General features: G+C 45.2%; 1 protein-coding gene across 2 annotated transcripts; it reads right to left on the bottom strand.

The window, feature by feature from the left end:
- Window positions 1-829: 829 nt before the first annotated feature.
- Window positions 830-27,371, bottom strand: LOC121548847 (centrosomal protein of 170 kDa protein B-like). 2 transcript variants are annotated; one of them, XM_041860467.2, is made up of 20 exons: window positions 27,137-27,371; window positions 23,286-23,423; window positions 16,187-16,276; window positions 14,917-14,995; window positions 14,748-14,806; window positions 14,461-14,578; window positions 12,925-13,041; window positions 12,246-12,773; window positions 10,847-12,135; window positions 10,308-10,496; window positions 9,949-10,072; window positions 8,048-9,856; window positions 4,754-5,012; window positions 4,436-4,607; window positions 4,160-4,198; window positions 3,290-3,427; window positions 2,938-3,026; window positions 2,724-2,817; window positions 2,556-2,607; window positions 830-2,377 (listed from the first exon to the last, which is right to left on the bottom strand). In XM_041860467.2, the coding sequence occupies exons 2-20, from the start codon at window positions 23,388-23,390 to the stop codon at window positions 2,115-2,117; spliced, it is 5,613 nt and encodes a 1,870-aa protein (XP_041716401.2). In that variant the 5' UTR covers window positions 23,391-23,423; window positions 27,137-27,371; the 3' UTR covers window positions 830-2,114. The 2 variants fall into 2 exon arrangements, with proteins under 2 accessions (XP_041716401.2, XP_045066163.1); XM_045210228.1 differs by lacking the exon at window positions 4,160-4,198.

Consider the following 27,371-nt stretch of genomic DNA (forward strand, 5'->3'; position numbering starts at 1 on the left):
TTGACATATACCTGACAGATATTCACAGTTTGGTTTGCACTTTGCAGTAATTTTTCTTTTTAATACAGCTTATACTTGAGTTGCATGCATTGTAACAAAATGTATATTTAGAAGCAAGTAGCCCAATGCTGACATCACCCTTAGCAGCAGAAGTGACATAATCAGAGCAATAGCCAGTCAGATGTCTGTTCTGGGTAGATGACAAATCCATACATTCTCAATGGCTTCAAGGTCAGTGAACACCATGGCACTAATGATGATTGTTAAAAAAAAGCTTTGCTTTTAGCATAGATATGGTCTGTTGTAGGCTTAAATACTTGACAGAAATCAAACTGATAAGCACTACTCTAAAACAGCCTGCCCTTGAAAGTTAAAACATTGCAAAATAAAAATGTCAGCCACAAGTCATTGTATTTACTGCTTAATTAAACATACTGCTTTATTTCCAGTTCTACCCATGGTTATGAGGTGTATCTCAGCATGAAAAAGTGCACATTTGGTGAACTAGCCTGAACTCTCACCCAACTAAACTACATAATTATGGTACACGTGCACTTTCACAAAATAGTTGTAAAATATGTTTTTTCAGTTCTTATTCTTTAACTTACATCTATACAGCATTCCTCGCACACATTCCCACCTGCCTTGGCAGACGGAGGGAGTAAACTGTGACATTGGATCAGCACACAACAGCTACATAACTCATAGGTGCTCTTAGTGCACACACACCAGTGGAGGCTGCTGAGGGAAGGACGGCTGATAACGGAATGGCATCAAACACATGGAAACCATGTGTCTGATGTATTTGATACCATTCCAATGATTCTGCTCCAGCCATTACCACGAGCCCGTCCTCCCCAATTAAGGTGCCACCAACCTCATGTGACACAGACACACACAGGGGACAATAAAGAACTGCTCCATTCTACCGTTACAAAGCTAGCACACTACAATACAGTCAAATTGGGGCAATTTTCTCATTTGAAGCATCTAGGTTAACTCATCCCTTCACTCTTGAATCCTCAAGCGTTCTCTCCTTCAGACACACCAGATAAACAAGCTACATCAGTACCATACTATCAACTACTCTGACATAAATATAGTGCCACTGCCAATAACATGAAATCACAACCATGAAGCTTCATCATTGATAGTGTCATCCAAAGCTTGGTAGAGAATGACAAAATGGATGACTTAAATAATACCTCAGATAGTTGTTTGACCAAACTTAACAAATTAATTAATTCAAAATGGCAGCATATGAAAATGTTTTGACAAGTATGTTTTTCCCATCCTTCTGATGCTGTTTATTGTATACCGTATTTATTTGGGATCTTGAACATTCTATGATACCCTATACTAACATTCTGTACACACAACATTCATATAAACTAATCTTAAGTATTTTCATAATATCAGACAATCAATTTGAAAAAAAGGGAGAGTGGTGGTCAGTTCATTCAGCAGTAGCTTTTTGCCAAGCAGTAAAATGTCCCAGTCGCTCAGGAATTTAATTAATCATATTTTACAAGACAAGCACATAACACCACTAATGTCCTCTCTAATTCTGCCATAATATTGAAGCAATCCAGCACATGTTCTCATGGACACCTAGTAGTGTTTTTATTATGATTATCATCACTATGGTAACAAACAAGGGGCAAGGATGTAGCCTGTCTTATCTTGGTCATCTGGCCAAACCTAGCCTGGTTGCTGTCTCTGTTCAGCTATTGCATTCCACTCCTTGCCAGTCCTGTCATTTGCCAAATTACAGGAGTGGCTAAGAGTTATGTTAGCTGAAAAGACTGGTACCCAGACTAGGCCAAACCTACAGTACTGGGCAACCACACATTGCACATAGTAGAGGACAAGTAGACAAGGCATATGGACATTATTTTGTCCACAATCCACTCATTAAAGCAAGCGACAAGTTACCCCTTATTTTACCCAGCTTTGCCTACTTTTAGTTGAGCTTGTGCAATATGGAAGAAGCAATTCTAAACAGCGGTACTCAGTTACACCTTTACCAGTCAAAACGCATGTACAGTATACTGTGTCATGATGGTTTTACATTACAACCATCAGGAGATGCTACAGAAGCCTGGGATCACTGATCAGGCCATAAAGTTTGCCCCTTTGTGGCCTCGAGTGGACCTCTTGGTGCTTTCGTTGGCGTTGGTGTTGGGTTTGGAGGTGGTGGGGCTGGTAGAGGGGCTGGCACCATGCTGTCTGTCCCCAGGCCCAGTGGGCTTACTGGGGGCTTTCTTCTGCCGCAAGGGGGACCTGATGGCCTGTCCTGCTGAAGTCGCAGCAGCCACCGCTGTCACCTTAGGTTTCCCACTGCCAGCTCCACCGGGTTCCACAATGCTGTTGATCACTATAGAACCAAAGGAACATTCACTGTTCTATTCAATTCCATTGTCTGGATCATGTGCTTTCAGCTTTATTTAGATGTTCTGAATATGTTATGCAGATATGAGGCCGTTCAGGAAAAGCAATTCAACATTTCACTCCCAATACATTTTAGGAAAAAATTAGCCATATGTAACTCTTACTTTCTAGTTGTTTCTGTACTCTTCTCAGCTCGTTCAGGATGGAGGAGATTTCCTGTGAGAGTAGAATTAAAATGATGACGATTACACATTTTCCCATATATGATGACCTCAGTTTTACACCAAAATGGCTACCAATGTAAGATGTATGGCTGGCTACCAATGTTGTACCTTATTTGATGTTTTGAGGATGGGGACTTCGTTTTCAGCATTGATCTTCGCTTCAATCTCCTCCCAGGCCTCAGTCTTGTTGTGGAATAAAACCCTGACAGAAAAAATACATAGTATAATCTAACTGAGCCAAGCAGAGAGGAAATAATTTATTAGCTCTTTTCTATTTAACAGAAACACAAGGTAAGAGCGGAGGTACATCAAGTTCCCTTACTTCATTTTCTCAGCCAGCTGTTCTGTGTTCTCCCGAATGGCCTGAGAGAGCTGAGAAACAGGGTTCAACATCAGATTGTCCAAAATCACCTGGAAGTAGAAAATGGCGTACGTCAAACCCTCCCCCCAAAGTATTCCTAAAGTAGTTTCACCTGCATAAATATACTTTAGTCTAATTCCCAGCAGACCAAAACTAACTGCAATAGCTCCTTTTGTGTAGCCTGAGTGCCCGTTTGTTTATGCATGAGCCAGCTTTGTTATAGTTGTGATATTCCTAGGTTTCCAAATCATTGATAGGTAGTGAAAGTACTATTCTAAAATAGAGGAGAAACAAGTGTTGACAGGAAAGTGACCTCTTCACGGTTCCACCGTGGCTTAGAGCTTGGGTCTTGGTCATTCATGTTAGGATCCAGGTCCATGACAGCGGAAGAACCTGGCGATAGTAGAACCTTCTGGTAGTTTAAGCTGGCTTCGGGGATATGTTGGACCAGCTGGAAAGAGAATAGAATCAGAGCATGGTCCGCACGTTCTGAACAACCGACATGACCATGACTACTGAGGGAGTCAGTGCCTCAAGGCCTTCTACTGTACTTCAAGGGCACAGTGAGAATAAGAAGTGAGAATATCTTTGTTATACTGTCCTAGAGAAAAATCAACCAGTGTGACTAGTGCTTTGTGATCACATGCTCGAAGGCAACATGCGGGGGTGAGAGCAGTTGAACTGTGAGCAGTGCATTTTTGTTTTGCTGGGATACAAGCAGGAACAAAATGACGTTAGTGGAACGTGAAAATGTGCCTGTTACAGTGAGAGTTGCAGTGAAAGTCTGTAGTGAGCCAGTGGCAGGCAGGTATTTATGGTCCTGAAAAGCTGTCACTACAAACAGTCATTAAAAACACATAGAACATCCCAGTGTCATAAAATGTAAGAATCTGTAGCATAACAATCCAACAAAATACCAGTGTTTGGATTAGTGATGATAGCATGAAGAGTGTGGGAGCAGGGAGGTGAAGAGAAAGAAATAGAAACCGTTGCAGGAGAGAGAGAGAGAGAGAGAGAGAGAGAGAGAGAGAGAGAGAGAGAGAGAGAGAGAGAGAGAGAGAGAGAGAGAGAGAGAGAGAGAGAGAGAGAGAGAGAGAGAGAGAGAGAGAGAGAGAGAGAGAGAGAGAGAGAGAGAGAGAGAGAGAGAGAGAGAGAGAGAGTCTGATGTATCTGAGGTATGCACCTGAGATGGGAGGACCCCTCGCAAAGATGTATATGGCCTCTGTACAGTAGAGAACAGAGACATGCTCATGAGAATCTAAGACATGATAAGGCACTTTTCACTGAGCCTGTACAGAATATTCATGTAAAATATTTAGTGGCACATTGGTAAAACAAAATCCCATAGGCTGCAGTGCCGTTGTATTATGCATTGGAACATTACAACAGGATGGAAATAATGTGAGGTACAGGCCAGGGGGCATGTTTGAATTGTATTATGGGTAGTGGGCGGGCGCACCTCTTCCCGGCTAGAGATAGGGATGGTGGAGGCGGGCCCGGGCGTGTTGGTTGCAGAGCTGGGGGAGGGGTTTGTGCCCATTCCAGAGGAACTCTGGGAGTCCCCGTCCCCCGCCACGTCATGGATCTCACGGGCCAGGATGGCAAGGTCCTTGGCCAAGTCCTGACTGAGCCTGGCAAGACACAAACACAAGTCACGACCATATAGAAAATACATACGTACAGAATGCATGTTCCACAGCTGCCAATCATGAGACTCAGTAAGTGGTTTCAGGTGATACACAGTCAAGCCATAGTTAGTGCCATTATGTCACCCTACTTTGCTATCTCGGCGCTGTGTGTGGTCCAGTTCTGGTAGTGGTCAGTCTCATTCTGGACCTCGTCCTCCTCAGTCTCCAGTGAGCCGGACTTGGACCGGGCGACTGCTGCTACTGCAGCCTTCTCCTTCTGGGCCCGGGGGGTCTGTGTGGCAGCAGACGTGTGGGAGGAGCGTTTGTGTTTGGGGGTTCCAGAGCTGGCCTCATATTCCTCCTCAGATGTGGAGGTGTCGTCTGAACCTTTCTGCCTTCGACAGGAACCTACCAGAAAACAGCATGGTTCATTTGACCAATTTCATTAAATTACAGGATTATTCCTCCCAGAAATAATCCTAAAAACATAGTACACTCTAAATCAATCCTCAAATAGGAAGATAGGAACAGTAGACTAGTCATTCACATTAATATTAACAACATTATTCATTGCCAGACCCTTGGGATTGCAAATATTACCCCACAATATTGATACTGATACATAAGTACGTAATACACATCTACAGTGCATTCGAAAAGTATTCAGACCCCTTGACCTTTTCCACATTTTGTTACGTTACAGCCCTATCCTAAAATGGATTAAATTAGTTTTTTTCCTCATCAATCTACACACAATACCCCATAATGACAAGCTTTTTTTTTTTACCCTTTACTCAGTACTTTGTTGAAGCACCTTTGGCAGTGATTACAGCCTCGAGTCTTCTAGAGACGCTACAAGCTTGGCACACCTGTATTTGGGGAGTTTCTCCCATTCTTCTCTGCAGATCCTCTCAAGCTCTGTCAGGTTGGATGGGGAGCGTCGCTGCACAGCTATTTTCAGGTCTCTCCAGAGATGTTCAATTGGGTTCAAGTCCGGGCTCTGGCTGGGCCACTCAAGGACATTCAGAGACTTGTCCTGAAGCCACTCCTGTGTTCACTTGGCTGTGTGCTTGGCGTCGTTGTCCTCTTGGAAGGTGAACCTTCACCCCAGTCTGAGGTCCTGAGCGCTCTGGAGTAGGTTTTCATCAAGGATCTCTCTGTACTTTGCTCCGTTCATCTTTCCCTCAATCCTGACTAGTCTCCCAGTCCCTGCCACTGAAAAACATCCCCCAGCATGACGCTTGGCATTCAGGCCAAAGAGTTCAATTTTGTTTTCATCAGACCAGAGAATCTTGTTTCTCATGGTCTAGAGTCCTTTAGGTGCTTTTTGACAAACTCCAAGCGGGCTGTCATGTGCCTTTCACTGAGGAGTGGCTTCCGTCTGGCCACTATACATTTACATTACATTTACATTACATTTTAGTCATTTAGCAGACGCTCTTATCCAGAGCGACTTACAGTTAGTGAGTGAATACATTATTATTTTCATACTGGCCCCCCGTGGGAAACGAACCCACAACCCTGGCGTTGCAAACGCCATGCTCTACCAACTGAGCTACCTCCCTGCCTGCCATTCCCTCCCCTACCCTGGACGACGCTGGGCCAATTGTGCGCCGCCCCATTGGTCTCCCGGTTGCGGCCGGCTACAGCAGAGCCTGGATTCGAACCAGGATCTCTAGTGGCACAGCTAGCACTGCGATGCGATGCAGAGCCTTAGACCACTGCGCTCCACCACTCCTTATACCATAAAGGCCTGATTGGTAGAGTGCTGCAGAGATGGTTGTCCTTCTGGAAGGTTCTCCCATCTCCACAGAGGAACTCTGGAGCTCTGTCAGAGTGACCATCGGGTTATTGGTCACCACCCTGACCAAGGCCCTTATCCCCCGAATGCTAATTTTGGCCGGGCGGCCAGCTCTAGGAAGAGTCTTGGTGGTTCCAAACTTCTTCCATTTAAGAATGATGGAGGCCACTGTGTTCTTGGGGACCTTCAATGCTGCAGAAATGTTTTGGTACCCTTCCCCAGATCTGTGCCTCGACACAATCCTGTCTCGGAGCTCTACAAACAATTCCTTCGACCTCATGGCTTGGTTTCTGACATACACTGTCAACTGTGGGACCTTATATAGACAGGTGTGTGCATTTCCAAATCATGTCCAATCAACTGAATTTACCACAGGTGGACTCCAATCAAGTTGTAGAAACATCTCAAGGATGATCAATGGAAACAGGATGCACCAGAGCTCAATTTCAAGTGTCATAGCAAAGGGTCTGAATACTTACGTAAATAAGGTATTTCTGTTTTCAATTTTTAATAAATGTGCAAACATTTCTAAAAACCTGTTTTCGCTTTGTCATTATGGGGTATTGTGTGTAGATTTGATGAGGAAAAAATTTCATTTAATCATTTTTAGAATAAGGCTGTAATGTAACAAAATGTGGAAAAAGTCAAGGGGTCTGAATACTTTCCGAATGCACTGTATGCATAATATGGGTCCAAATCTGTTTAACAATAATTTACATGCACATCAAATTTCGGAGAAATGAAAAAATGGATGTGTAATGATGTTTGGCCAGGAGCTGTATTTCTATGGAAACGGCAGCAGGCAGCAGAGGGCATCATCACACTGCTTCGTAGCGACTACACTGATCTCCTACAAGACAAGCCACAATACAGCCTACCTGCATGCATCTCACCAAGGACACATTCACTATGAAGGGTGGAAAAGGTAACTTTTAACACGGGGTGAGATCTTGCGTGGAGCCCCAGATCGAGGGAGATTATCAGTGGTCTTGTATGTCTTCCATTTCCTAATAATTGCTCCCACAGTTGATTTCTTCAAACCAAGCTGCTTACCTATTGCAGATTCAGTCTTCCCAGCCTGGTGCAGGTTTACAATTTTGTTTCTGGTGTCCTTTGACAGCTCTTCGGTCTTGGCCATAGTGGAGTTTGGAGTGTGACTGTTTGAGGTTATGGACAGGTGTCTTTTATACTGATAACAAGTTCAAACAGGTGCCATTAATACAGGTAACGAGTGGAGGACAGAGGAGCCTCTTAAAGAAGAAGTTACAGGTCTGTGAGAGGCAGAAATCTTGCTTGTTTGTAGGTGACCAAATACTTATTTTCCACCATAATTTGCAAAAAAATTCATAAAAAATCCTACAATGTGATTTTCTGGAAAAAAAAATCTCCATTTGTCTGTCATAGTTGACGTGTACCTATGATGAAAATTACAGGCCTCTCTCATCTTTTTAAGTGGGAGAACTTGCACAATTGGTGGCTGACTAAATACTTTTTTCCCCCACTGTATATGACCTTTAAATCATGATTTATGGTTCAGGATAAAAAATCATGTTGTGTTCTCTGCAGTGCTTTGAGCAAGAAAATGGCATTCCTATGCATATTTGAGAAGTTACTTGATGGTAATTTTGACAATAATACTCACTGGTTGTGCTGGAGTATTTAGCCCCGCTGGAGCGTGTGCGGGTGAGGAGCTGCTTCACGGGGGCTCCGGCCCCTCTTGTGGCCCCCTGCTTGGCCCCTGCTTCACCCACTGATGTCTTCCTGATCGGCGCAGTTGATTCTGCACTCCCATTGGAGAAGCCATGCCGGGTTGTAGGGGTCGTGGTGGAGGACTCGTTGTCACTAGGCGTAGTGAAGGAGCCTGTTCGCTTCCTGGGCATGGCCAATATGTCCAGTCTGGAGAGGAGCTTCTTCCCATCAGCAGACACCTTGCTGGGGGCACCGATGTGGTCTGAGTTCTGGGATCCCCGGTCAGTCTCAGTTCCCTCGTTGTCAGAGGTCTCTCCCAGACGTGCCCTGCGCAGCATGGATGCCCGGGTGGGCCGTGGTGCTGACAAGCTGTTGGAGCGGATCAGTGCCTGCTGTGCTGCACTCTTGGGGGTCTTCCCATTAACCTCTTTCTGTAGGGGAGCTATGAGCTTCTTGTTACGGCTGGTGGGACGGGTGCCAGTGTCATGGTCAGAGGCAGTGTCAGGCCAGTGCTGGCCAGAACCCTGCTGGCCCTCTGATAGGTCCAGGGAGCCGCGGTTCCCCGTGCTGCGCCGCATCTGGAAGCGCTTGGCCTGCTCGGCCTTGCTGCTGGAGTTATCACTGGCAGCCGCGTGGTTGCGGCGTTTCTCTGACAGGCGCTCACGGGCCGTGGGCTGGCGGTGGCCCTTCCCCTGGACAGATGGACTGGAGGAGGATCTCTCCTTCTGGAGGCCACTGACGGCCATCCTCTTCTTAGGGCCTGTGGTGACAGGGGTGTTCTTGTTGCTGACCAGGCTGACGGTGCTGGCTGTATCCACATCTGATTCCCCAGACAGAGAGTCGTCCATGTGACTGGAGGAGCCTCCTCTCTTAGAGCTGTGTCTGGAGCCTGAGGAGGGGAATGTGACCTCCAGAGAGGAGAGAACGCCGTCTGCTTCTTCCCTGAGGAAGGGCTGTGGGTCCTGGGCTGTCTCTCTCCTCTGCTCCATGTCGCTTAGGGTGGGGTGACTGGAGATGTGGGGGAGCCTCTTGATCTGGACATCATCACTGGGTCGCTCCTTGGTGAAACTCTCCTGCCTGACGAACGAGGAGGTGCCCAGGGTGTCTTTACTCTGGTCTTTAGAGTCTTTATCCTGCTGGGAGTGGAGGTTGGGGGCTGAATTGTTGGGCTTTACGCCCGACCTCCGGGGCTCGTGGCTGCTCAGGTGCCTGATGAGGACAGTGGTGGGGGAGGTTTTGGCAGTGGTGTCTCGCCCCCTCTCAGTCCCCTGAGACAAAATAGGGCTTCGGGCCAGGTCCGGCTTGCCTGAGCTGCCGTCCTCAGACCCAATGTAAAAGGAGGTGGACTTGGTAGACTGAGTCGGAGACAGCTTATCTCGACCCTTATACTGAGGTCCAGTGTCCCCGGGCGAGGTAGCGCCACTCTTCCTCCCCTGGCTCTTCCTGGTCCTCTCCAGCACAGAGCCATCGTCAGAGCGGCTGGCGTCACTCAGGCTGTCTGGGTCTACATCGTCCTGGACACACAGACTCTGGGTGTTGTCCTGATACCGGGGCGTACCACTACTCCTCTCCAGGGGGGGTTCGTGGCCTGGGTAGGGGGGTTCGTGGCGGATCAGGATGCTGGGGGTGGGGCTCTCTGGCTTGTCTCTGTCTCCAGGGGGAACCTGGGGAAGCAGCCTCCTGGTCCTACAACTCTGGCTCCCCTCTAACTCAGAGTTATCCACACTGTGGCTAGGTATCAACCGACTCATAAATCCCAAATCTAGGACAGAGAAACATCATTTTAATTCAGGCTTTTTGCTGTTTTCTCACATAAGTTCTGAGCAGAGCGGTCAGTGGGTGCAGATATCTCACCTCCCTCTGCAAATTCCCCTTGAGGTGGAGTAGAGCCCGGTTCTGCATAGCTGTCTGCCAGACTGGCCCAGCGAGAAACCCACTTAGGCCCCTCCTCCTGTGCTGCATTGTTAGCAGACTGCACCTGAAACAGTGGAGGAAACTATAAGGGGTTGCATACAGCTCTACAGAGCACAACGTTGAAGGATAACTATCATTAAAATCTCCTTCCAAGGACAATCCTTACATTGTAAAGAGCACTGTAGAAGCCAAAGGGAGTATCAAGGAAAAACAAATGATAAACATGCATAGGTTTGGGGTGGAACATGCAAACATATTAGATCCCTTATTTCTCCAGTAGCGTAGGACGGTGACGTTACCTGGATGGGGCCTGATGGGGCCCCACTGAGGGTGGCTGGGTTAAAGCCATGCAAAGACACTGCTGCCATTTGATCCACAGTGCTACCATCACTAGGCCGGAGCATTGCCAGCTCGTCCTTGCCATCATTAATGATGGGTCTATACACTCCGGCACCACTGTACTCTGGTGAGTCGAGGACACCAAACACCTGTCAGGGAGGGACAGAGCATGCATGAAGTAGGTAGGAGAAGAGATTGGACAATGGGACTTTGTAAGGGGAAGAAGGAAGGCGGGATTGGGAGGGGGTACTTGTTAGGGGGAGGAAGTTCAAAGCATGCGTCGCTCAAGGTATTGTCATCAAGGCATTATATGGTTTATTATAGAATTATACCACTTGTTAGAATCGTAGCATTTAACGTCAGAATCCAAACAGTTGAAAAGCTACCGTAAAATAATTACATGCATGTGAAAAGGTCCACCATCACCCCCAAAAAGAAATGGTGGTGGCAGAGACTTTAAAAATGAAGAATGAGTAACCACTGACTACTACAATCTCACCTGGTCGATCATGTTGCGTGCCTCCTCCACCTCTTTGTCCTGGGACTCGATGGTGTAGGTGCCGGCATCACTCAGACTGTCCTCTTCCTCGTTCCTCACCACCCTGGAGGCTTTAGGGTCCACCCCACGCACCCCCAGACCCAGGGGCATCAGAGGGGGCATGGAGTGGATGGGTGAGTGGACTGGGGAGGCAGTCTGGACAGGGCTGCGGGAGGGGGGGGGGGAGAGGGCTAGGACTGGGGAATGAGGGGCAGGAGTTGGAGAGTAGGAACGTGGTGCAGTGGGTTGCAAGGGGGAGGAGGGATAGGAGACAGAGGAAGGGGGGTCTAAGGGGGACGGAATGCAGGTGCGTGAGGGTGACATCAACATCACCGGGGGAGCGGACATGGGAGGAGGAGACGTCTTATCCCTGGTGGGAGACAAGGCTCTGTGGCCTGCATCCTTCATCAGGAACTCTGCTGCAAACTCCTGGGCCATCTTGGACTTCTTCCCCACACTGCCAAAGGGCTTGATGGTGATGCCAGATGAGGCGCGAGAGGAAGGCCCAGAACCGGAGGAAGAGGAGGCACTGCCTCCACTCAGGGGCTCCTCTGTCTTCTCCCTCTTCAGGGCGCTAGACCTCTGGGACCCACCGTGGCCCTGGCCCTTCAGAGGAACAGTCACCTGCTGGGTGGGAGGGATGTGGCCGTGCATGGAGTTTGGCCTCTCCCCCCCCTTCCTCCGCTCCAGCTTGGCCTTGAGGGCGGAGTAAGAGTCTGCGTGGGCAGGATTGGCTGTGAAGGACTGCGAGCGTTTCTTGCGCGGGTTGTCGTCGAAGAACTCTATGATGAAGGCTTGCTGGGTGAGGGGCTCCTGGGGGCCGGGCTTAGAGGGGCCCATGGTGGGGGAGCGAGCCTCAGGCGGGCTTTGAGACAGGGGCCTCTCAGGGGCCACAGGAGAAACTGGGGTCAGTTTGGGCGGAGAAAACTGAGACTGAGGCTGGAGTAACCTTTGTGACGGAACTGATTGCTGCGACGGAACTGATGTGACTGTCTGGTGTGACTGGACTGACATAACTGAGTGCTCTGACTGGATCAATTGGTGCGACTGGACTGTCTGCTGTGTCTGTTGTGACTTGACTAATTGGTATGACAGCACTGTCTGTTGTGATGGTTCTGACAGCTCGGACAGGGAAAGTTTTGACTGGATCGAATGTTGCGACTGGACCCGGTGGTGTGACTTGCTTCGCTTCCCTTTCCCTAAGACCGGGTCCTCAGAATCACTCTGGGTCCCATCGTCATGGTGGTGCCCTAGAAACAGATACATTCAAACCGCAAATGAGGGACAGGAAACACATAAACAACGCCTTACAGACCTTACTGATTTCTATAAAATATTTCTCTAAAAGTACCACACTGACCTTTGAGGCTCTTGATGTTGACGGCCTGGTCACTCTTGACACTGTAAACATCCTCACACGTGGGACGTCTCCTCATCATTCTGACATCGCTGTGCACCAACCAATCTACCACCTTGCACTCGGCTGACATCACCTCAGTGGGTGTGGTGGCCAGAGTTTTCCCGGACGCCTGCTGCTGCTGCTTCCTCTGGCGCGAGGAGAACTTGGTCACGTGGTCCTTGATCTTGATCTTGCCTGGCGTGCAGTCATCAAACTCTATGGTGAAGGAGGCGTGGCTCTGCACCACAGGGGGACTGGGTGTGGTGGGGGTGGGAGGGGCTTGGGCAGAGGGCGTGTCTGTGTCCTTGGTGGGGATCTCATGGAGCTCTGCCCCCAGGGACTTGGGATGCAGCTGGAACTCCTTGGTAGGGATCTCAAAGTAGCTAGGCTCCCGGTGGTAGGGGAAGATGGACTTGCCCTGATTGTCTCTGTACTCTAACAGGGAGCCATTCACCTCTGGATCTAAGGCTGAACCTTCCTTTGGAATCTCTGCAAATGGATAGATGTCAAAGCACCAATTAAGCACCAACAAGCAAATTAAAGGACAACCACAAACCATTTTTTGTTCATCTCTATTCTCTAAAGTTTCAGAGTATTCAGAGTATTTGAGAGAAAGGACCACTAGTAACGTGGGACCGACCTGGGTGACCCTCCTCTGGCCTATGTCCCTCACTGTGCTGTCCTTTGCTGGCCGCATCCTCCTCCCCCCACCACGAGGGCTGGCCATACAATGGTGTGGGTCGGGAGGTTGGCGCCTCTGTGAACATGCACGGAAACACACAAACACACACGCACGCACACACAGCCAAATGAGAGAGGAGTAATCTTTCTGAACTGCAGCAGTCATCCATCTACTACTATTGGTCCACTGGGAGTTTAGAGGAAGAATATTCAAGGTTTATCGCTACCCCACTAGAATACATCAAATCCATCTCTAAGGTAGATACTATGGGGGCACTGGCAGCAACCCCAAATGAAGATAAAGTATGTTAGATATCGAACCCTATGGATCAGTTCTTCTTCTTCAGTATCAGATGACATTTATTTCACATACCCTATTACATCATTCAACCCATGTTTCCACTCAGGGTTTCTTTTCATACGTCTTGATGCTAATCAAGACAAGTGCTAACATCAGACACACATAAGGCATGTTATTTATGACACAGTATTTCATCCAGTGTGTCCAACACATCCAGTGGAAGTCCTTTAGGCAGTGTTCATTCAGGGTTTTATTTGAGCACAGAGGCTGCAGTAAATGAGGAGATTAACTGTGTTGATTTCAGTGTGGATTCAGCTGTATTCCACTGACTTATATTTGTCATCACAGCCTCGCAGGGCACACAAAAGGTTTTTCAGGTACAACACATTAGCAGGAGAGGGCACAACGCAGCCTATTCCGATATAGCTGTTGAATCAGCATCTGTTAGTTGATAGATAGTTGATCATGACCCGTTTATGGCTTCTTGGATTATATGAACCCTCTGGCAGAGAGCTTGACAGGGGTATGGCAGTGTGAATAACATAGAGCAAAAATCAAGCAGGCCATCGGTGCTGAGCTGAGCTGAACTGTGACTATGGGTGCTGCAGCCGTCACCATGGAGACAGGATGTGACCAAATGCAGCCGCCAGAGAGGGAGAGGGTGGCAGAGAGAGGGATGGAGGGAGAGTGAGGGATGACAAAGAGGGGGAGGGGGAACATGTTCTGACTGAAAGAGGTTGAGCTGATGCTAACATCATAGTCGAAGGACAGGGACGTTTTCCTTTTCTTTAGAGGAACAGAGCAAAGCTAAAATACTCCTCATCCTCACACACCATACCATTCCAGGTATTAGTGAGTCACAATTTATAATCAGAATGATCAAACCTATTCAATCTAGGATATTCTGCCAAGTTAAAACAGTTGTGTCATTAAGCAGTGACATAAATGAAGAGAAAGCAAGCGATGTCATGTTTAACGTACCATGATGTCCCAATTCCCAGAGTTGTTATGAGCTCAAAGCTTAAATCAAAGCATTTAGCTATCCAAACAGGTCTATCAATATGATTACTACATGTATCTAGACCCCCCACCCTACCCCAACAGGCGATGAGCTTTGTTCAGAGAAAGAATATACTGGGGGAATATATGGTGGAATAGCAATTAAACAGGTTTGAAGCCTTCGCTAACACTTACCTTGAGACAGAGATTTCCTGTCTGTCTTCTCTAGCTTGGACTTGTCATCCAGGTGCTCAGCCCTCTTCCCCTCCGAGGCCTTCAGACCCATCTGCAGCTGGCTGGTGTATTTCTCATGCTGAAACAGCAGGAGGCACAACACAACTCACAAAAAGAACACACTCAAGTTGCCAAAGAGAGATCCAGTAAAGTGAATTGATGGTAGACTAGAACTGTCTGAAAAGCTAGTCCAGATTAGGGTTTAGTGTTTAATATAGTTGATGTTAGCATTAGCATAGAAAGCTGACCTTGAGTGCCTCCTCTGGGACTTTGTGTTGGCTCCTTTCTAGGATGTACACATGGGAATGTAAATACTAGGTTAAGGCAATAGCCAATCACATCACATATTTATATAGGTTATTATGCATACATGACACAAGAATTATGCATGTATGACATGAGTGAGAAAAAGGATATCATATCCGAAGCGAATGACATCAGACAGTTTGAGGGTGATGTAGGTCTGGTCTGGGATCCTCAGATCATTCACAAAGGTCTAGAGGGGAACACAACATAGTTGGTTACTGTAAACTGGAGATATTGAATGAAGACAAGTAACAGTCTCCATGAGGTACTGGGATAGACACTGTGCACCAGTCATCCACCTTCAACACTCAACACAAGAGAAAGAATGTCAGTGGTATTTCAGTCCAGTACAGAAGAGTAACTGTATGGTTAAGGCCAGGGAAACCTAGTGGCAAAGCCCACTGTACCACATAGAAAGAGAAAACAACTGGAGATGTAACGATGCACAAGTTACAGGCCCTTAACTAAAAAAGTATACATATTTTGTATTGTCATATACACCGGATAGGTGCAGTGAAATAGGTTGTTTTACAGAGTCAGTCATAGTGGTACAGCACCCCTGGAGCAAATTCAGGGTAAGTGCCTTGCTCAAGGGCACATCAACAGATGTTTCACGTTGTTGGCTTAGGTATTCAAACCAGCAACCTTTCTGTTACGGGCCCAACACTCTTAACCACTAGGCTACCTGCCGCCCCAGGTAGTTACAGACAATTAAATACAGGCCTTAGCCTAACGGTAGCGCAGGGCTAGTTTGACATGATTGATCCAGTCCAGTGAAAGCTACTTGGAATGTTTCCATGTTGCCCGCCTACTACGGAGGGAAGTCTGCACCGGCAGCAAAACAAACGGCACTCTGAAATATTTAACAGCTAGCCTCCCGCTCCGAACCAAAGATTTCCCATTTCACAGCACTATCTGGAGGCCTTTCCCATTTAAAAGGAAAATATTTGCTTGACTATTCAGTAAAATGGCCTCAGCAGCACTTTTAGACCGCAGTTGTCATGTTGTATGTATGTAATCATAACAAGTAAAGACACAGCATTTACATTGTCACTGCACAGTAGCCTACATTTCAGCAGATAGAAAAACAGAAAATATCTTCATAGGACAGAGCTTAACCATTCATAATACACTAATTCCCTGCTTCTTTTAGCTAGCATTAACTTACATATGTAAAATAGATAAGTGCCATTAAGTGCTTGCTTAAGCTGGTTATCTACTATGCCAGGCTTCGAACTACTTAATAGAATACTGAAATATCTAGCGCCTTTTTGATCTAATTCTGTCTTTGTGTATAGTAAGAGAGGGGAGTCCTTGTACCAAAGGAAGTTTAACTTTCTATTTAAACTTTTCCCTGCCCCTCCCTCCCGTGGGTACTCACTCCATTGAGGCTGCCCAGGTCTTTGACCAGGTGCTCATCTGTAGCAGGGTTGTAGTTGATGACAGCATGCTGCTTGTCCACACTTCGAGACTATAAGAGAAAAGAGAGAACCATGGATGGTTACTTAAAGAGCAGGTTTACTTCACCTGTGCCCTACAATTATAATCTATTTTCAAATAATGTAATACTACATGAATAAGTACCATTATTACATATATAGTGACTGGAATTCCTCACATTTACATTCTGCAGTGATACAATTTGCAAGACTATTTTTAATACTCAGCAATATCTCCATTACTCATATGAAGTAAGCAACATGTCAATACTTTGTATGATCCTCTATACCCTCATGCTAGGACGTTTATGGGTACAGGTGCATCTGTACAATACTTATTCTGCACTTGATTTAGTCCCTATTGGAACCAATGGAACAGAACCAAGCGCAAACTTGGCCCAAGAAGCTATGTAGCTCAACTACACGTGTGGGAAAGACTTCATTCAATACTAGCTATGTTCAATACAGTTCACCATAACACGCCTCATCAAACTAAGCCACGTGCCATCCATTTCACCACACGTGTTTTATTTTGTTTGTGGGACTTGACTACGCAGAGTTAGAGTACTCTCACAACCATATCCCCATTTAAAGATAAATAATTCAATTATACCGTACTATCTAAAAGCCTTGTCATGTTCTGTGTCTTTGTCTCAATAATCTGAGAGATACATGCCAACAGGCCTCTATAGAGGCAAGTGAACCGGAGGATGACTCACTAGACATTGCTCGTTTCGATATTGCTCGTTCTGATATTTCTTAATATATTTTTGGGTATATATATTTTTGGGTATCAGTATTGTACTGTTAGACGCATAAGCATTTCGCTGCACCTGCTTTAACATCTGCTCATCTGTGTACGCAACAAATAAACGTTGATTTGATTTCGATAATGAATGGTATCTCATGGTATTTGGTGAATTGTATGAATGATGAGCAAAATATACTCTACATTCACATCCTCCTACTAACTATTGTGCCTAATACAAATGCCTTGAATGTCCTCATTATGAAAACCGGTGATTACCAGCGACTGATCTCTCTCTCTCCTATTTACCTACTCCAGCATGACACTTCAAACAGGGCCAGCCATACAACGGTCTCTCTCATCACAGGACTTGCTGTTGACATTCATGTCTTTATTTATCCCTCCCTCCATCCCTCCATTATACAGACTCACACGCCAACTGAATGTGAACAACAAAGGTCAGACCCTAGGAGGTGCCTGGCTGTGCAGTGTGCACTAATGCAATGGAAAGTTTCGTCTTGATGGTCACTCATAAAGAGCAGTGTTTCTCAATACATTTCCCACCCACAAACCATGTTCATGAGTACAATACTAAACAGTGGGCCATGTCAGTTGAAAAAGATATCCCTACTATGATAGGTGATAAGCCTAGACAGTGGAAGGAAAATGGAAATGCTCCAATGGAGTCTCATCCAGGAAGTGAAATGGGTCAGAGAGACAAACTCAACCACCTCATGACAGGAGTCATCATCCAGACAAGTATCCAGAGTGCTTCGGACAGTGACCTGAAGCATTCTGCCTAGCCAAGTTGCTGGGCTAGTTGCTGTTAAACACATAGTGATAAAATACTTAGTGACACTGAAGCCTGATACAATAGACAAAGGATGGTAGTCATGACCCACCTCAGATGGGGGCCCCATAAGACTGAACTAAATACTATATGGCAGTAATGGCACTAAAATGGCTAGGGGCCACAATAGTAGTCTCTTAAAACAGTACCTTGGTACACACATTGTATCTAAATTATGACAAATAATCCAGTTAAATAAAATGGTGTAGCTGCACCAGTGTGTCATATATTCAAAACAGTGTTTTGAGCTACACAATACCATTATTGTTGCCAGATGTATGAGGTAGCTTTCACCTCTAAACAAAAAGGGGGGTGATGAATAGTGCTGGCCTCAGAGTCACAGACACTGCTGTGGCTCGGTAGGTAGGACAAAGGCCTGTTATCTGTGGCCAACAATACTGAGGGGGTGTAAATTACACACAACATGGGGAAGAGAAGGCCTTTCTCACCTACATAGGGGTCCAGGAGGATCAGGAGACTTTAAGTGCAGGTATGGAGAAAGACATGGACGGCAACACTTTTTCACAATACAAACTGGGTTTAGATACAAAGAGCAGGTGAGGAAGCATTAGTCCTATAACACAATGTTGTTCTGGGATAGCAACAGGCCCGCCATTCGCCGGGTGAGGAAAAAGTCCACCTCAGCTGTTGCTATAGGTAACGGCTGGCCAGATCAGAGGAAGCTGCAGGGCTGACAGCTCTGCATCGTCAGGATCTCCAAACTGGTGCCACAGCAACTGCCAGGGACTATATATACTGTGCTTTAATGGCCTCTTTTTCACTACAGTTCTGGTTCAATACTTTTGTTGACAACTGGACGACTGGTTAATCTTTCTGAAGGTGTCTTCCTCTAGTAGCAAATCAAAGTGTATCTTTTGTATCGAAATCTAGGGGTTGAATTTTGGAATATCCAGGGCTGAGGCTTTGACTGACAAAAGCCTGACACAAATAATAGAAAAGCCAACGAGAAAAGCATCTATTTCAAAGTCCAGTTGTCTCTTTAACAGTACAGTTGTCTGAGCTATGCAGTGAAATGGGACATCAATGTGGCTATAAATAGCTGTATGTAAATCACATTGTTGCTGTTCCACCCACATATCAATAAGGTAGTGATCTCCAGCCGACAGACAGAGCGCTAGCCCTAACCGGACAACAACCAATTTCGACATACAGTACACCATCTCATTAAACATCCCAACATAAGAGTCCTTTGTTGAGAGGCGTCTGCTTCCTGATTTCTGTGATGCTTGATGTCCATTTCCCCTTCATGCTGCCCCTTCCTACTGTATGGTAGCCAATCAGATTGTTCTAAAAACATATTTTACCATACCACAAACAGTCAGCCCAGGGGGCGTCATGCACCAATTATTTTAGAGGAGGCACGAAGTACAGTGCCTTCAGAAAGTATTCACACCCCTTGACTTTTTCAACATTTTGTTGTGTTACAGCCTGAATTTAAAATGGATTAAATAGAGATTTTGTTTTATCACTGGCCTACACACAATACCCCATAAAGTCAAAGTGGAATTATGTTTTTAAATTTATTAAAATGAAAAGCTGAAATGTCTTGAGTCAATAGGTATGCAACCCCTTTGTTATGGCAATTTTTTTTAAATTAGTAACAATTTGCGTAAAGCTGCAATATGTAACTTTTTGGGCGAACCGACCAAATTCACATAGAAATCTGTCGTTCTCATCGAAAGCAAGTCTAAGAAGCGGTAGATCTGTTCTATATGTGCTATTTCTATGCTTCCCATTCTTACGTTTTGTTTTTGCTCTTTTGCTTTCGGTTTTGTACACCAGCTTCAAACAGCTGAAAATAAAATATTTTAGATTATTGAAAGGATATTTCACAGCGGTTTAGATGGTACAATGATTCTCTACACTCTATTCTCTATTGGTTATTTTGTCACTTAAACTGAAATTAGGCAAACTATTCGAATTTTAGCAACCAGGAAATGGCAGAGCGATTTCTGCATTTTGCAGCTTTAACAAGTCACATAATAAGTTGCATGGACCCACACATACAATTATCTGTAAGGTCCCTCAGTCGAGCAGTACATTTCAAACACAGATTCAACCAGAAAGACCAGGGAGGTTTTCCAATGCCTCGCAAAGAAGGGCACCTATTGGTAGATTAAAAAAATAAAAAAGCAGACATTTGAGCATGGTGAAGTTATTAACTACACTTTGGATGCTGTATCAATAAACCCAGTCACTACAAAGATACAGGCGTCCATCCTAACTCAGTTGCCGGAGAGGAAGGAAACCACTCAGGGATTTCACCATGAGGCCAATGGTGACTTTAAAACAGTTACAGAGTTTAATGGCTGTGATAGGAGAAAACTATCATTGTAGTTACTCCACAATACCAACCTAATTGACAGAGTGAAAAGAAGGAAGCCTGTACAGAATACAAATATTCCAAAACATGCATCTAAAGTAATACAGAAACAAATGTGGCAAATAAATTAGCTTTTTGTCCTGAATACAAAGTGTTATGTTTGGGGGAAATCCAATACAACACATTACTGAGTACCACTCTTCCTATTTTCAAGCATAGTGGTGGCTGCATCATGTTACGGGTATGCTTGTAATCGTTAAGGACTGGGGAGATTTTCAGGATAAAAAAGAAATGGAATGGAGCTAAGCACAGGCAAAATCCTAGAGGAATCATCACTGGGAGGTTAATTTACCTTTCAGCAGGACAATAACCTAAAACACAACGCCAAATCTACACTGGAAATGCTTAAGAAGAATACAGTGAATGTTCCTGAGTGGCCGAGTTACAGTTTTGACTTAAATCTACTTGACAAACTATGGCAAGACCTAAAAATTGTTGTCTAGCAATGATCAACAACCAATTTGACAGAACTTGAAGAATTTTGAAAATAATAAAATGGGCAAATGTTGCACAATCCAGGTGTGGAAAGCTCTTAGAAACTTACCCAGAAAGACTCACAGCTGTAATCGCTGCCAAAGTTGTTTCTACAAAGTATTGACTCAGGGGTGAAAATATGTACACTACCGGTCAAATGTTTTAGAACACCTACTCATTCAAGGGTTTTTCTTAATTTTTACTATTTTCCACATTGTAGAATAATAGTGAAGACATCAAAACTATGAAATAACACAGATGTAATCATGTAGTAACCAAAAAAGTGTTAAACAAATCAAACTATATTTTATATTTGAGATTCTTCAAATAGCCACCCTTTGCCTTGATGACAGCTTTGCACACTCTTGGCATTCTCTCAACCAGCTTCACCTGGCATGCATTTCCAACAGTCTTGAAGGAGTTCCCACATATGCTGAGCACTTGTTGACTGCTTTTCCTTCACTCTGTGGTCCGACTCATCCCAAACCATCTCAATTTGGTTGAGGTTGGGGGATTGTGGAGGCCAGGTCATCTGATGCAGCACTCCATCACTCTCCTTCTTGGTAAAATAACCGTTACACAGCCTGGAGGTGTGTTGGGTCATTGCCCTATTGAAAAACAAATGATAGTCCCACTAAGCCCAAACCAGATGGGATGGCGTATCGCTGCAGAATGCTGTGGTAGCCATGCTGGTTAAGTGTGCCTTGAATTCTAAATAAATCACAGACAGTGTCACCAGCAAAGCACCCCCACATCATCACACCTCCTCCTCCATGCTTTACGGTGGGAAATACACATGCGGCGATCATCCGTTCACCTAAACCGCGTCTCACAAAGACACGGCTGTTGGAACCAAAAATCTCAAATTTGGACTCCAGACCAAAGGACAAATTTCCACCTGTCTAATGTCCATTGCTCGTGTTTCTTGGCCCAAGCAAGTCTCTTCTTCTTATTGGTGTCCTTTAGTAGTGGTTTCTTTGCAGCAATTTGACCATGAAGGCCTGATTCACACAGTCTCCTCTGAACAGTTGATGTTGAGATGTGTCTGTTAATTGAACTCTGTGAAGCATTTATTTGGGCTGCAATTTCTGAGGCTGGTAACTCTAATGAACTTATCCTCTGCAGCAGAGGTAACTCTAGGTCTTCCATTCCTGTGGCGGTCCTCATGAGAGCCAGTTTCATCATAGCGCTTGATGGTTTTTGCGACTGCGCATGAAGAAACTTTCAAAGTTCTTGAAATGTTCCGTATTGACTGACCTTCACGTCTTAAAGTAATGTTGGACTGTCTTTTCTCTCTGCTTATTTGAGCTGTTCTTGCCATAATATGGACTTGGTCTTTTTCCAAATAGGGCTATCTTCTGTATACCCCCCTACCTTGTCACAACACAACTGATTGGCTCAAACGCATTAAGGAAAGAAATTCCACAAATTAACTTTTAAGAAGGCACACCTGTTAATTGAAATGCATTCCTGGTGACTACCTCATGAAGCTGGTTGAGAGAATGCCAAGAGTGTGCAAAGGTAAAGTGTCATCAAGGTAAAGGGTGGCTATTTGAAGAATCTCAAATATATTTTGATTTGTGTAACACTTTTTTGGTTAATACATGATTCCATATTTGTTATCTCATAGTTTTGATATATATTCACTATTATTCTACAATGTACAAAATAGTAAAAATAAAGAAAAACCTTGAATGAGTAGGTGTTCTAAAACTTTTGACCGGTAGTGTATGTAAATGAGATATTTCTGTATTTCATTTTCAATACATTTGCTAAAATTTCTAAAAACATGTTTTCACTTTGTCATTATGTGATATTGTGTGTAGATGGGTGAGAAAAAATAAATGTAAACCATTTTGAATTCAGGCTGTAACAAAACAAAATGTTGAATAAATCAAGGGGTATGAATACTTTCTGAAGGCACTGTATGTGAGGATGGTTGGTGAATTTGGAGAATTTAACATCAGTGTGCCCCCTCCACAAAATACTGCTGACAGATCTTTTCATAAATAATTATGATAAAACATAGGCTGAAAATGAAATGGATAAAGAAACACTGGTCTATGCTACTGCACTGTACAAACACACGCACAAGTCAAATATTGTTTTTCCTCCAGAAAGCAAACTTTGACATGATGGGATAATAACTGAGCATGCATTCTGAGGGAGGATAGCTAAAGACATCTTCTGACTTTTGAGCAATTTGTTGTCTTTCATGCTACACAGAGGAAAGAGACAGTGGCTGAGGAGGGCTGAAGAGGGTTGTCTGACTGGGTGGACTACTCACTGTCCGATGGGCACAACTACTAGAAGCTTTATCTACTGCCGTGCTCTACTTCAGCCACAGACATCATCTCTGAATGGTCTTAGTAGTCACCATGTTTTACAAACAGAGCTCTCCTCTTCCTCATGAAGGAAAGGACTACAGAGTATACAACACCAGCAGACAATGCTCTCTCTAGTTATCTGTGCCGGAGGATAAAGTTATGCATTTGATTAGAGAGTAACATAAACATCAAGCGTTTAAGGAGGTCTTCAGGTTGGGGCCAGGGTCACATCACCTACCTGCAGCATGAGTTCACAGTCCTCCCGGCCCACGAAGATCATCTCCCTTGGGAGGCGGTGGCGGGTGCCAGAGCTGCTGACTAGGAACCATGATGTCACGCTCATCTTCACAGGCCCCCTAGGAAAGCCCTTTGCATCCTGGGACACACAGGGGACACATACAATGTACAGTATGGTATACATTCAGGGAGGTGGCCATAACCATCGGTCATACTGACCAATTGTCCATTAAAATATGTTTCAACTTTTTGCCATCATAAAAGGCATACATTGGACTGATCTCTCCATTACATAAACATTTTGTGGCACATATTGTTTGTTTACGTTTATTGTTCCATTGTTTTGGTTGTAACACACACAGTGCTGCACACTGCCAAGCCTTGTAGATACCGCTACATCAGCAAATACAGTTCAATGATGGCTAGAGCATTTCAGAGCACTTCATCCACTCAACCAACAAACAATCAATTGCTGATTTCAATTGATTGACCTGTTATTTTACTTCACTGGCTCACGAAACGTTCCCAACATGTTGTGCAGGATGCTGATTCACATGAAATGACATGAGAAAGGGTGGTGGTATTGGTATCATTGAAAAATCAATGGCAGACATGCTTGGGTGGAAACAAGACTGTAAGCCTATTTTTAAATGACACCATAATGAATAATTCAGTGAGCATGATCAGTAACTACTATCTGTGTGCCCTTTGCACTGGTTCAATGTCACTAACAGGAAACGGTACTGTAGCTAGGGCTGTGGTGAAGGTAAGCCCACTGCCCCCTGGGTAGAAGTCAGCTCTGCTATGACACAGGGCGCTTTGGTACTTGTGCCAAGGGATGTGAAACTGAGAGGGGCCAAGATGCTACATGTGGAGAACTGGATGTTCAGGCTTTTGATCCAGCCCTGTTCTAACACACCTGATTCTACTCATCAGCTGCTCATCAGGACCTTGATTAGCTGAATCAGGTGTGTTAGATCAGGGGTGTTAACCACAGGGGGATACTGCTAGCAGGATATAGCAATACCACACAGCCATATCACTGTGGCATATAGGGGGCTTTGGTAGCAGCAAACAGCATCAGATGCCTTGTAAGCTTAACGAGAGCCTACGTCCGGCAATCAATCAATCAATCAATTTTATTTTATATAGCCCTTCTTACATCAGCTAATATCTCGAAGTGCTGTACAGAAACCCAGCCTAAAACCCCAAACAGCTAGTAATGCAGGTGTAGAAGCACGGTGGCTAGGAAAAACTCCCTAGAAAGGCGAAAACCTAGGAAGAAACCTAGAGAGGAACCAGGCTATGAGGGGTGGCCAGTCCTCTTCTGGCTGTGCCGGGTGAAGATTATAACAGAACCATGCCAAGATGTTCAAAAATGTTCATAAGTGACAAGCATGGTCAAATAATAATCAGGAATAAATCTCAGTTGGCTTTTCATAGCCGATCATTAAGAGTTGAAAACAGCAGGTCTGGGACAGGTAGGGGTTCCATAACCGCAGGCAGAACAGTTGAAACTGGAATAGCAGCAAGGCCAGGCGGACTGGGGACAGCAAGGAGTCACCACGGCCGGTAGTCCCGACGTATGGTCCTAGGTGCTCAGGTCTCTCAGTTGGCTTTTCATAGCCGATCATTAAGAGTTGAAAACAGCAGGTCTGGGACAGGTAGGGGTTTCGTAACCGCAGGCAGAACAGTTGAAACTGGAATAGCAGCAAGGCCAGGCGGACTGGGGACAGCAAGGTGTCATCATGCCCGGTAGTCCTGACGTATGGTCCTAGGGCTCAGGTTCTCAGAGAGAAAGAGAGAACGAGAGAATTAGAGAGAGCATACTTAAATTCACACAGGACACTGGATAAGACAGGAGAAGTACTCCAGGTATAACCAACTAACCCCAGCCCCCCGACACATAAACTACTGCAGCATAAATACTGGAGGCTGAGACAGGAGCGGTCCGGAGACACTGTGGCCCCATCCGAAGAAACCCCGGACAGGGCCAAACAGGAAGGATATAACCCCACCCACTCCGCCAAAGCACAGCCCCCGCACCACTAGAGGGATATCCTCAACCACCAACTTACAATCCTGAGACAAGGCCGAGTATAGCCCACAGAGGTCTCCACCACAGCACAAACCAAGGGGGGCGCCAACCCAGACAGGAAGATCACGTCAGTAACTCAACCCACTCAAGTGACGCACCCCTCCCAGGGACGGCATGAAAGAGCACCAGCAAGCCAGTGACTCAGCCCCTGCAACAGGGTTAGAGGCAGAGAACCCCAGTGGAGAGGGGAACCGGCCCGGCAGAGACAGCAAGGGCTGTTCGTTGCTCCAGAGCCTTTCCGTTCACCTTCACACTCCTGGGCCAGACTACACTCAATCATATGACCTACTGAAGAGATAAGTCTTCAGTAAAGACTTAAAGGTTGAGACCGAGTCTGCGTCTCTCACATGGGTAGGCAGACTGTTCCATAAAAATGGAGATCTATAGGAGAAAGCCCTGCCTCCCGCTGTTTGCTTAGAAATTCTAGGGACAATTAGGAGGCCTGCGTCTTGTGACCGTAGCGTACGTATTGGTATGTACGGCAGGACCAACTCGGAAAGATAGGTAGGAGCAAGCCCATGTAACGCTTTATAGGTTAACAGTAAAACCTTGAAATCAGCCCTTGCCTTAACAGGAAGCCAGTGCAGTGCAATGAACAAATGTGGTGTTGCTCTGACACCAAAACAAAAAAATGATGCTCACATTAAAAATAAATGGAGAGAAGGAGATGGAGAGGACATATAGGTCTTTATTGTAGCTATAAAGTAGATTTCATAGTTTTTTCTCTGTCTTATCCCTCCAGCACTGTGAGTTTATTTCTTAAGACCACAGTTTTGTGCAATATCACATTTCATAATGGTTTCACATGCACAATAGTGTGTCCCTCACTAGAGTACTCACTACAATAGCTCTAGGTTACACTGAACAGCAGAGGAAGTGATATTGCTGCTAAGTAGGCCCTAAAGACACCCAAAACCATTTATACTGTATATATACTAAATAACAATGTAGGCATATATGGTGATAAGTAAGCTATTTTTAGTATCTTATAAGCCTTATCCTACTGACTAGAAAAAGCACATGTTAGGCATATCTCAAATCGAAACAATTAAAAATATTTGTAAATATATTATATTTCATATTTAATTATTCATAAACCCATTTTATTCATTATTCATACTGAGAATAGGAATCCCATCAATTTCCACATTCCATTACAGGCCAGTGTCAATAGCCTATATGGTGCACGTGATTCAATACTTTTGTCTGTAGGCCCTATTTGAAACATACAGGCTAATTGAATCACCGTCCACGTTACATTCAAACTCAGCCTAAATGTGTCCTTGAGGCGACCCGTTTCTCCAATACGAATGACAGTGAAAATTGAGAAATAACCCGATCAGATAGCGCAGCTATTAGGCATTAGGGATAAGCCGAGACGACTGGATGATAATGATGATGATATGTCTGCCTTATATGCCCTATTGCTATATCACATAGGCTACTACGATACAATGTATTGATACAATTGAAACATCCTTTTTAGCATCCTATATAGGGCGCCACTGTCGGAAATGCCATGGACAGAATGCTTGGATACAATGTAACATTAAAAATGCGTGTTTAGAGCCAATACTACAGGCTGTAGCAGGCTGCTGGCCCATTCATTGAAGCACGGACGAGCTAGATCTTTCTCCTTTTAACCCCAAATATATAGGCGCCGACCACACCAAACAAGATAGGCCTAGGCTACTGGCATCATAAACCAACGTCATTTTCTACTATAGAAATCCTCGCCCAGTCATGCGACCTACCTACAATTTTCCAGATGCTGCTCCCCACCAGAAAGCAACAAACGATGTCACCACCAAATAGACAGCAACAGCCTTGACGCAATCCTTTGACAGTCTGTGGTCAAATGTGGCTTCAAATCGTTGTCGTTACGTGGGTCCAGGTGAATAACATGCACTTCGGGTGGGGATATCGATGCTGCTGTTATGGCATTTCTGTCTGTGACGGAGAGTCGCCGACCGTGGACCAGCGCCGCCT

Source organism: Coregonus clupeaformis, chromosome 33 (genome assembly GCF_020615455.1).
Source record: "Coregonus clupeaformis isolate EN_2021a chromosome 33, ASM2061545v1, whole genome shotgun sequence".
Taxonomy (NCBI): Eukaryota; Metazoa; Chordata; class Actinopteri; order Salmoniformes; family Salmonidae; genus Coregonus; species Coregonus clupeaformis.

Bases quoted from the DNA above. Each gene is read 5' to 3' on its own strand.
- LOC121548847 (XM_041860467.2), bottom strand. From the start codon at position 23,390: ATGAGCGTGACATCATGGTTCCTAGTCAGCAGCTCTGGCACCCGCCAC. The intron at 16,277-23,285 runs GTAGGTGATGTG...TTTCTCTTATAG, and splicing joins ACTGTGAACTCATGCTGCAG to TCTCGAAGTGTGGACAAGCA. The intron at 2,608-2,723 runs GTACAACATTGG...CTACTCTCACAG, and splicing joins TCCTCAAAACATCAAATAAG to GAAATCTCCTCCATCCTGAA.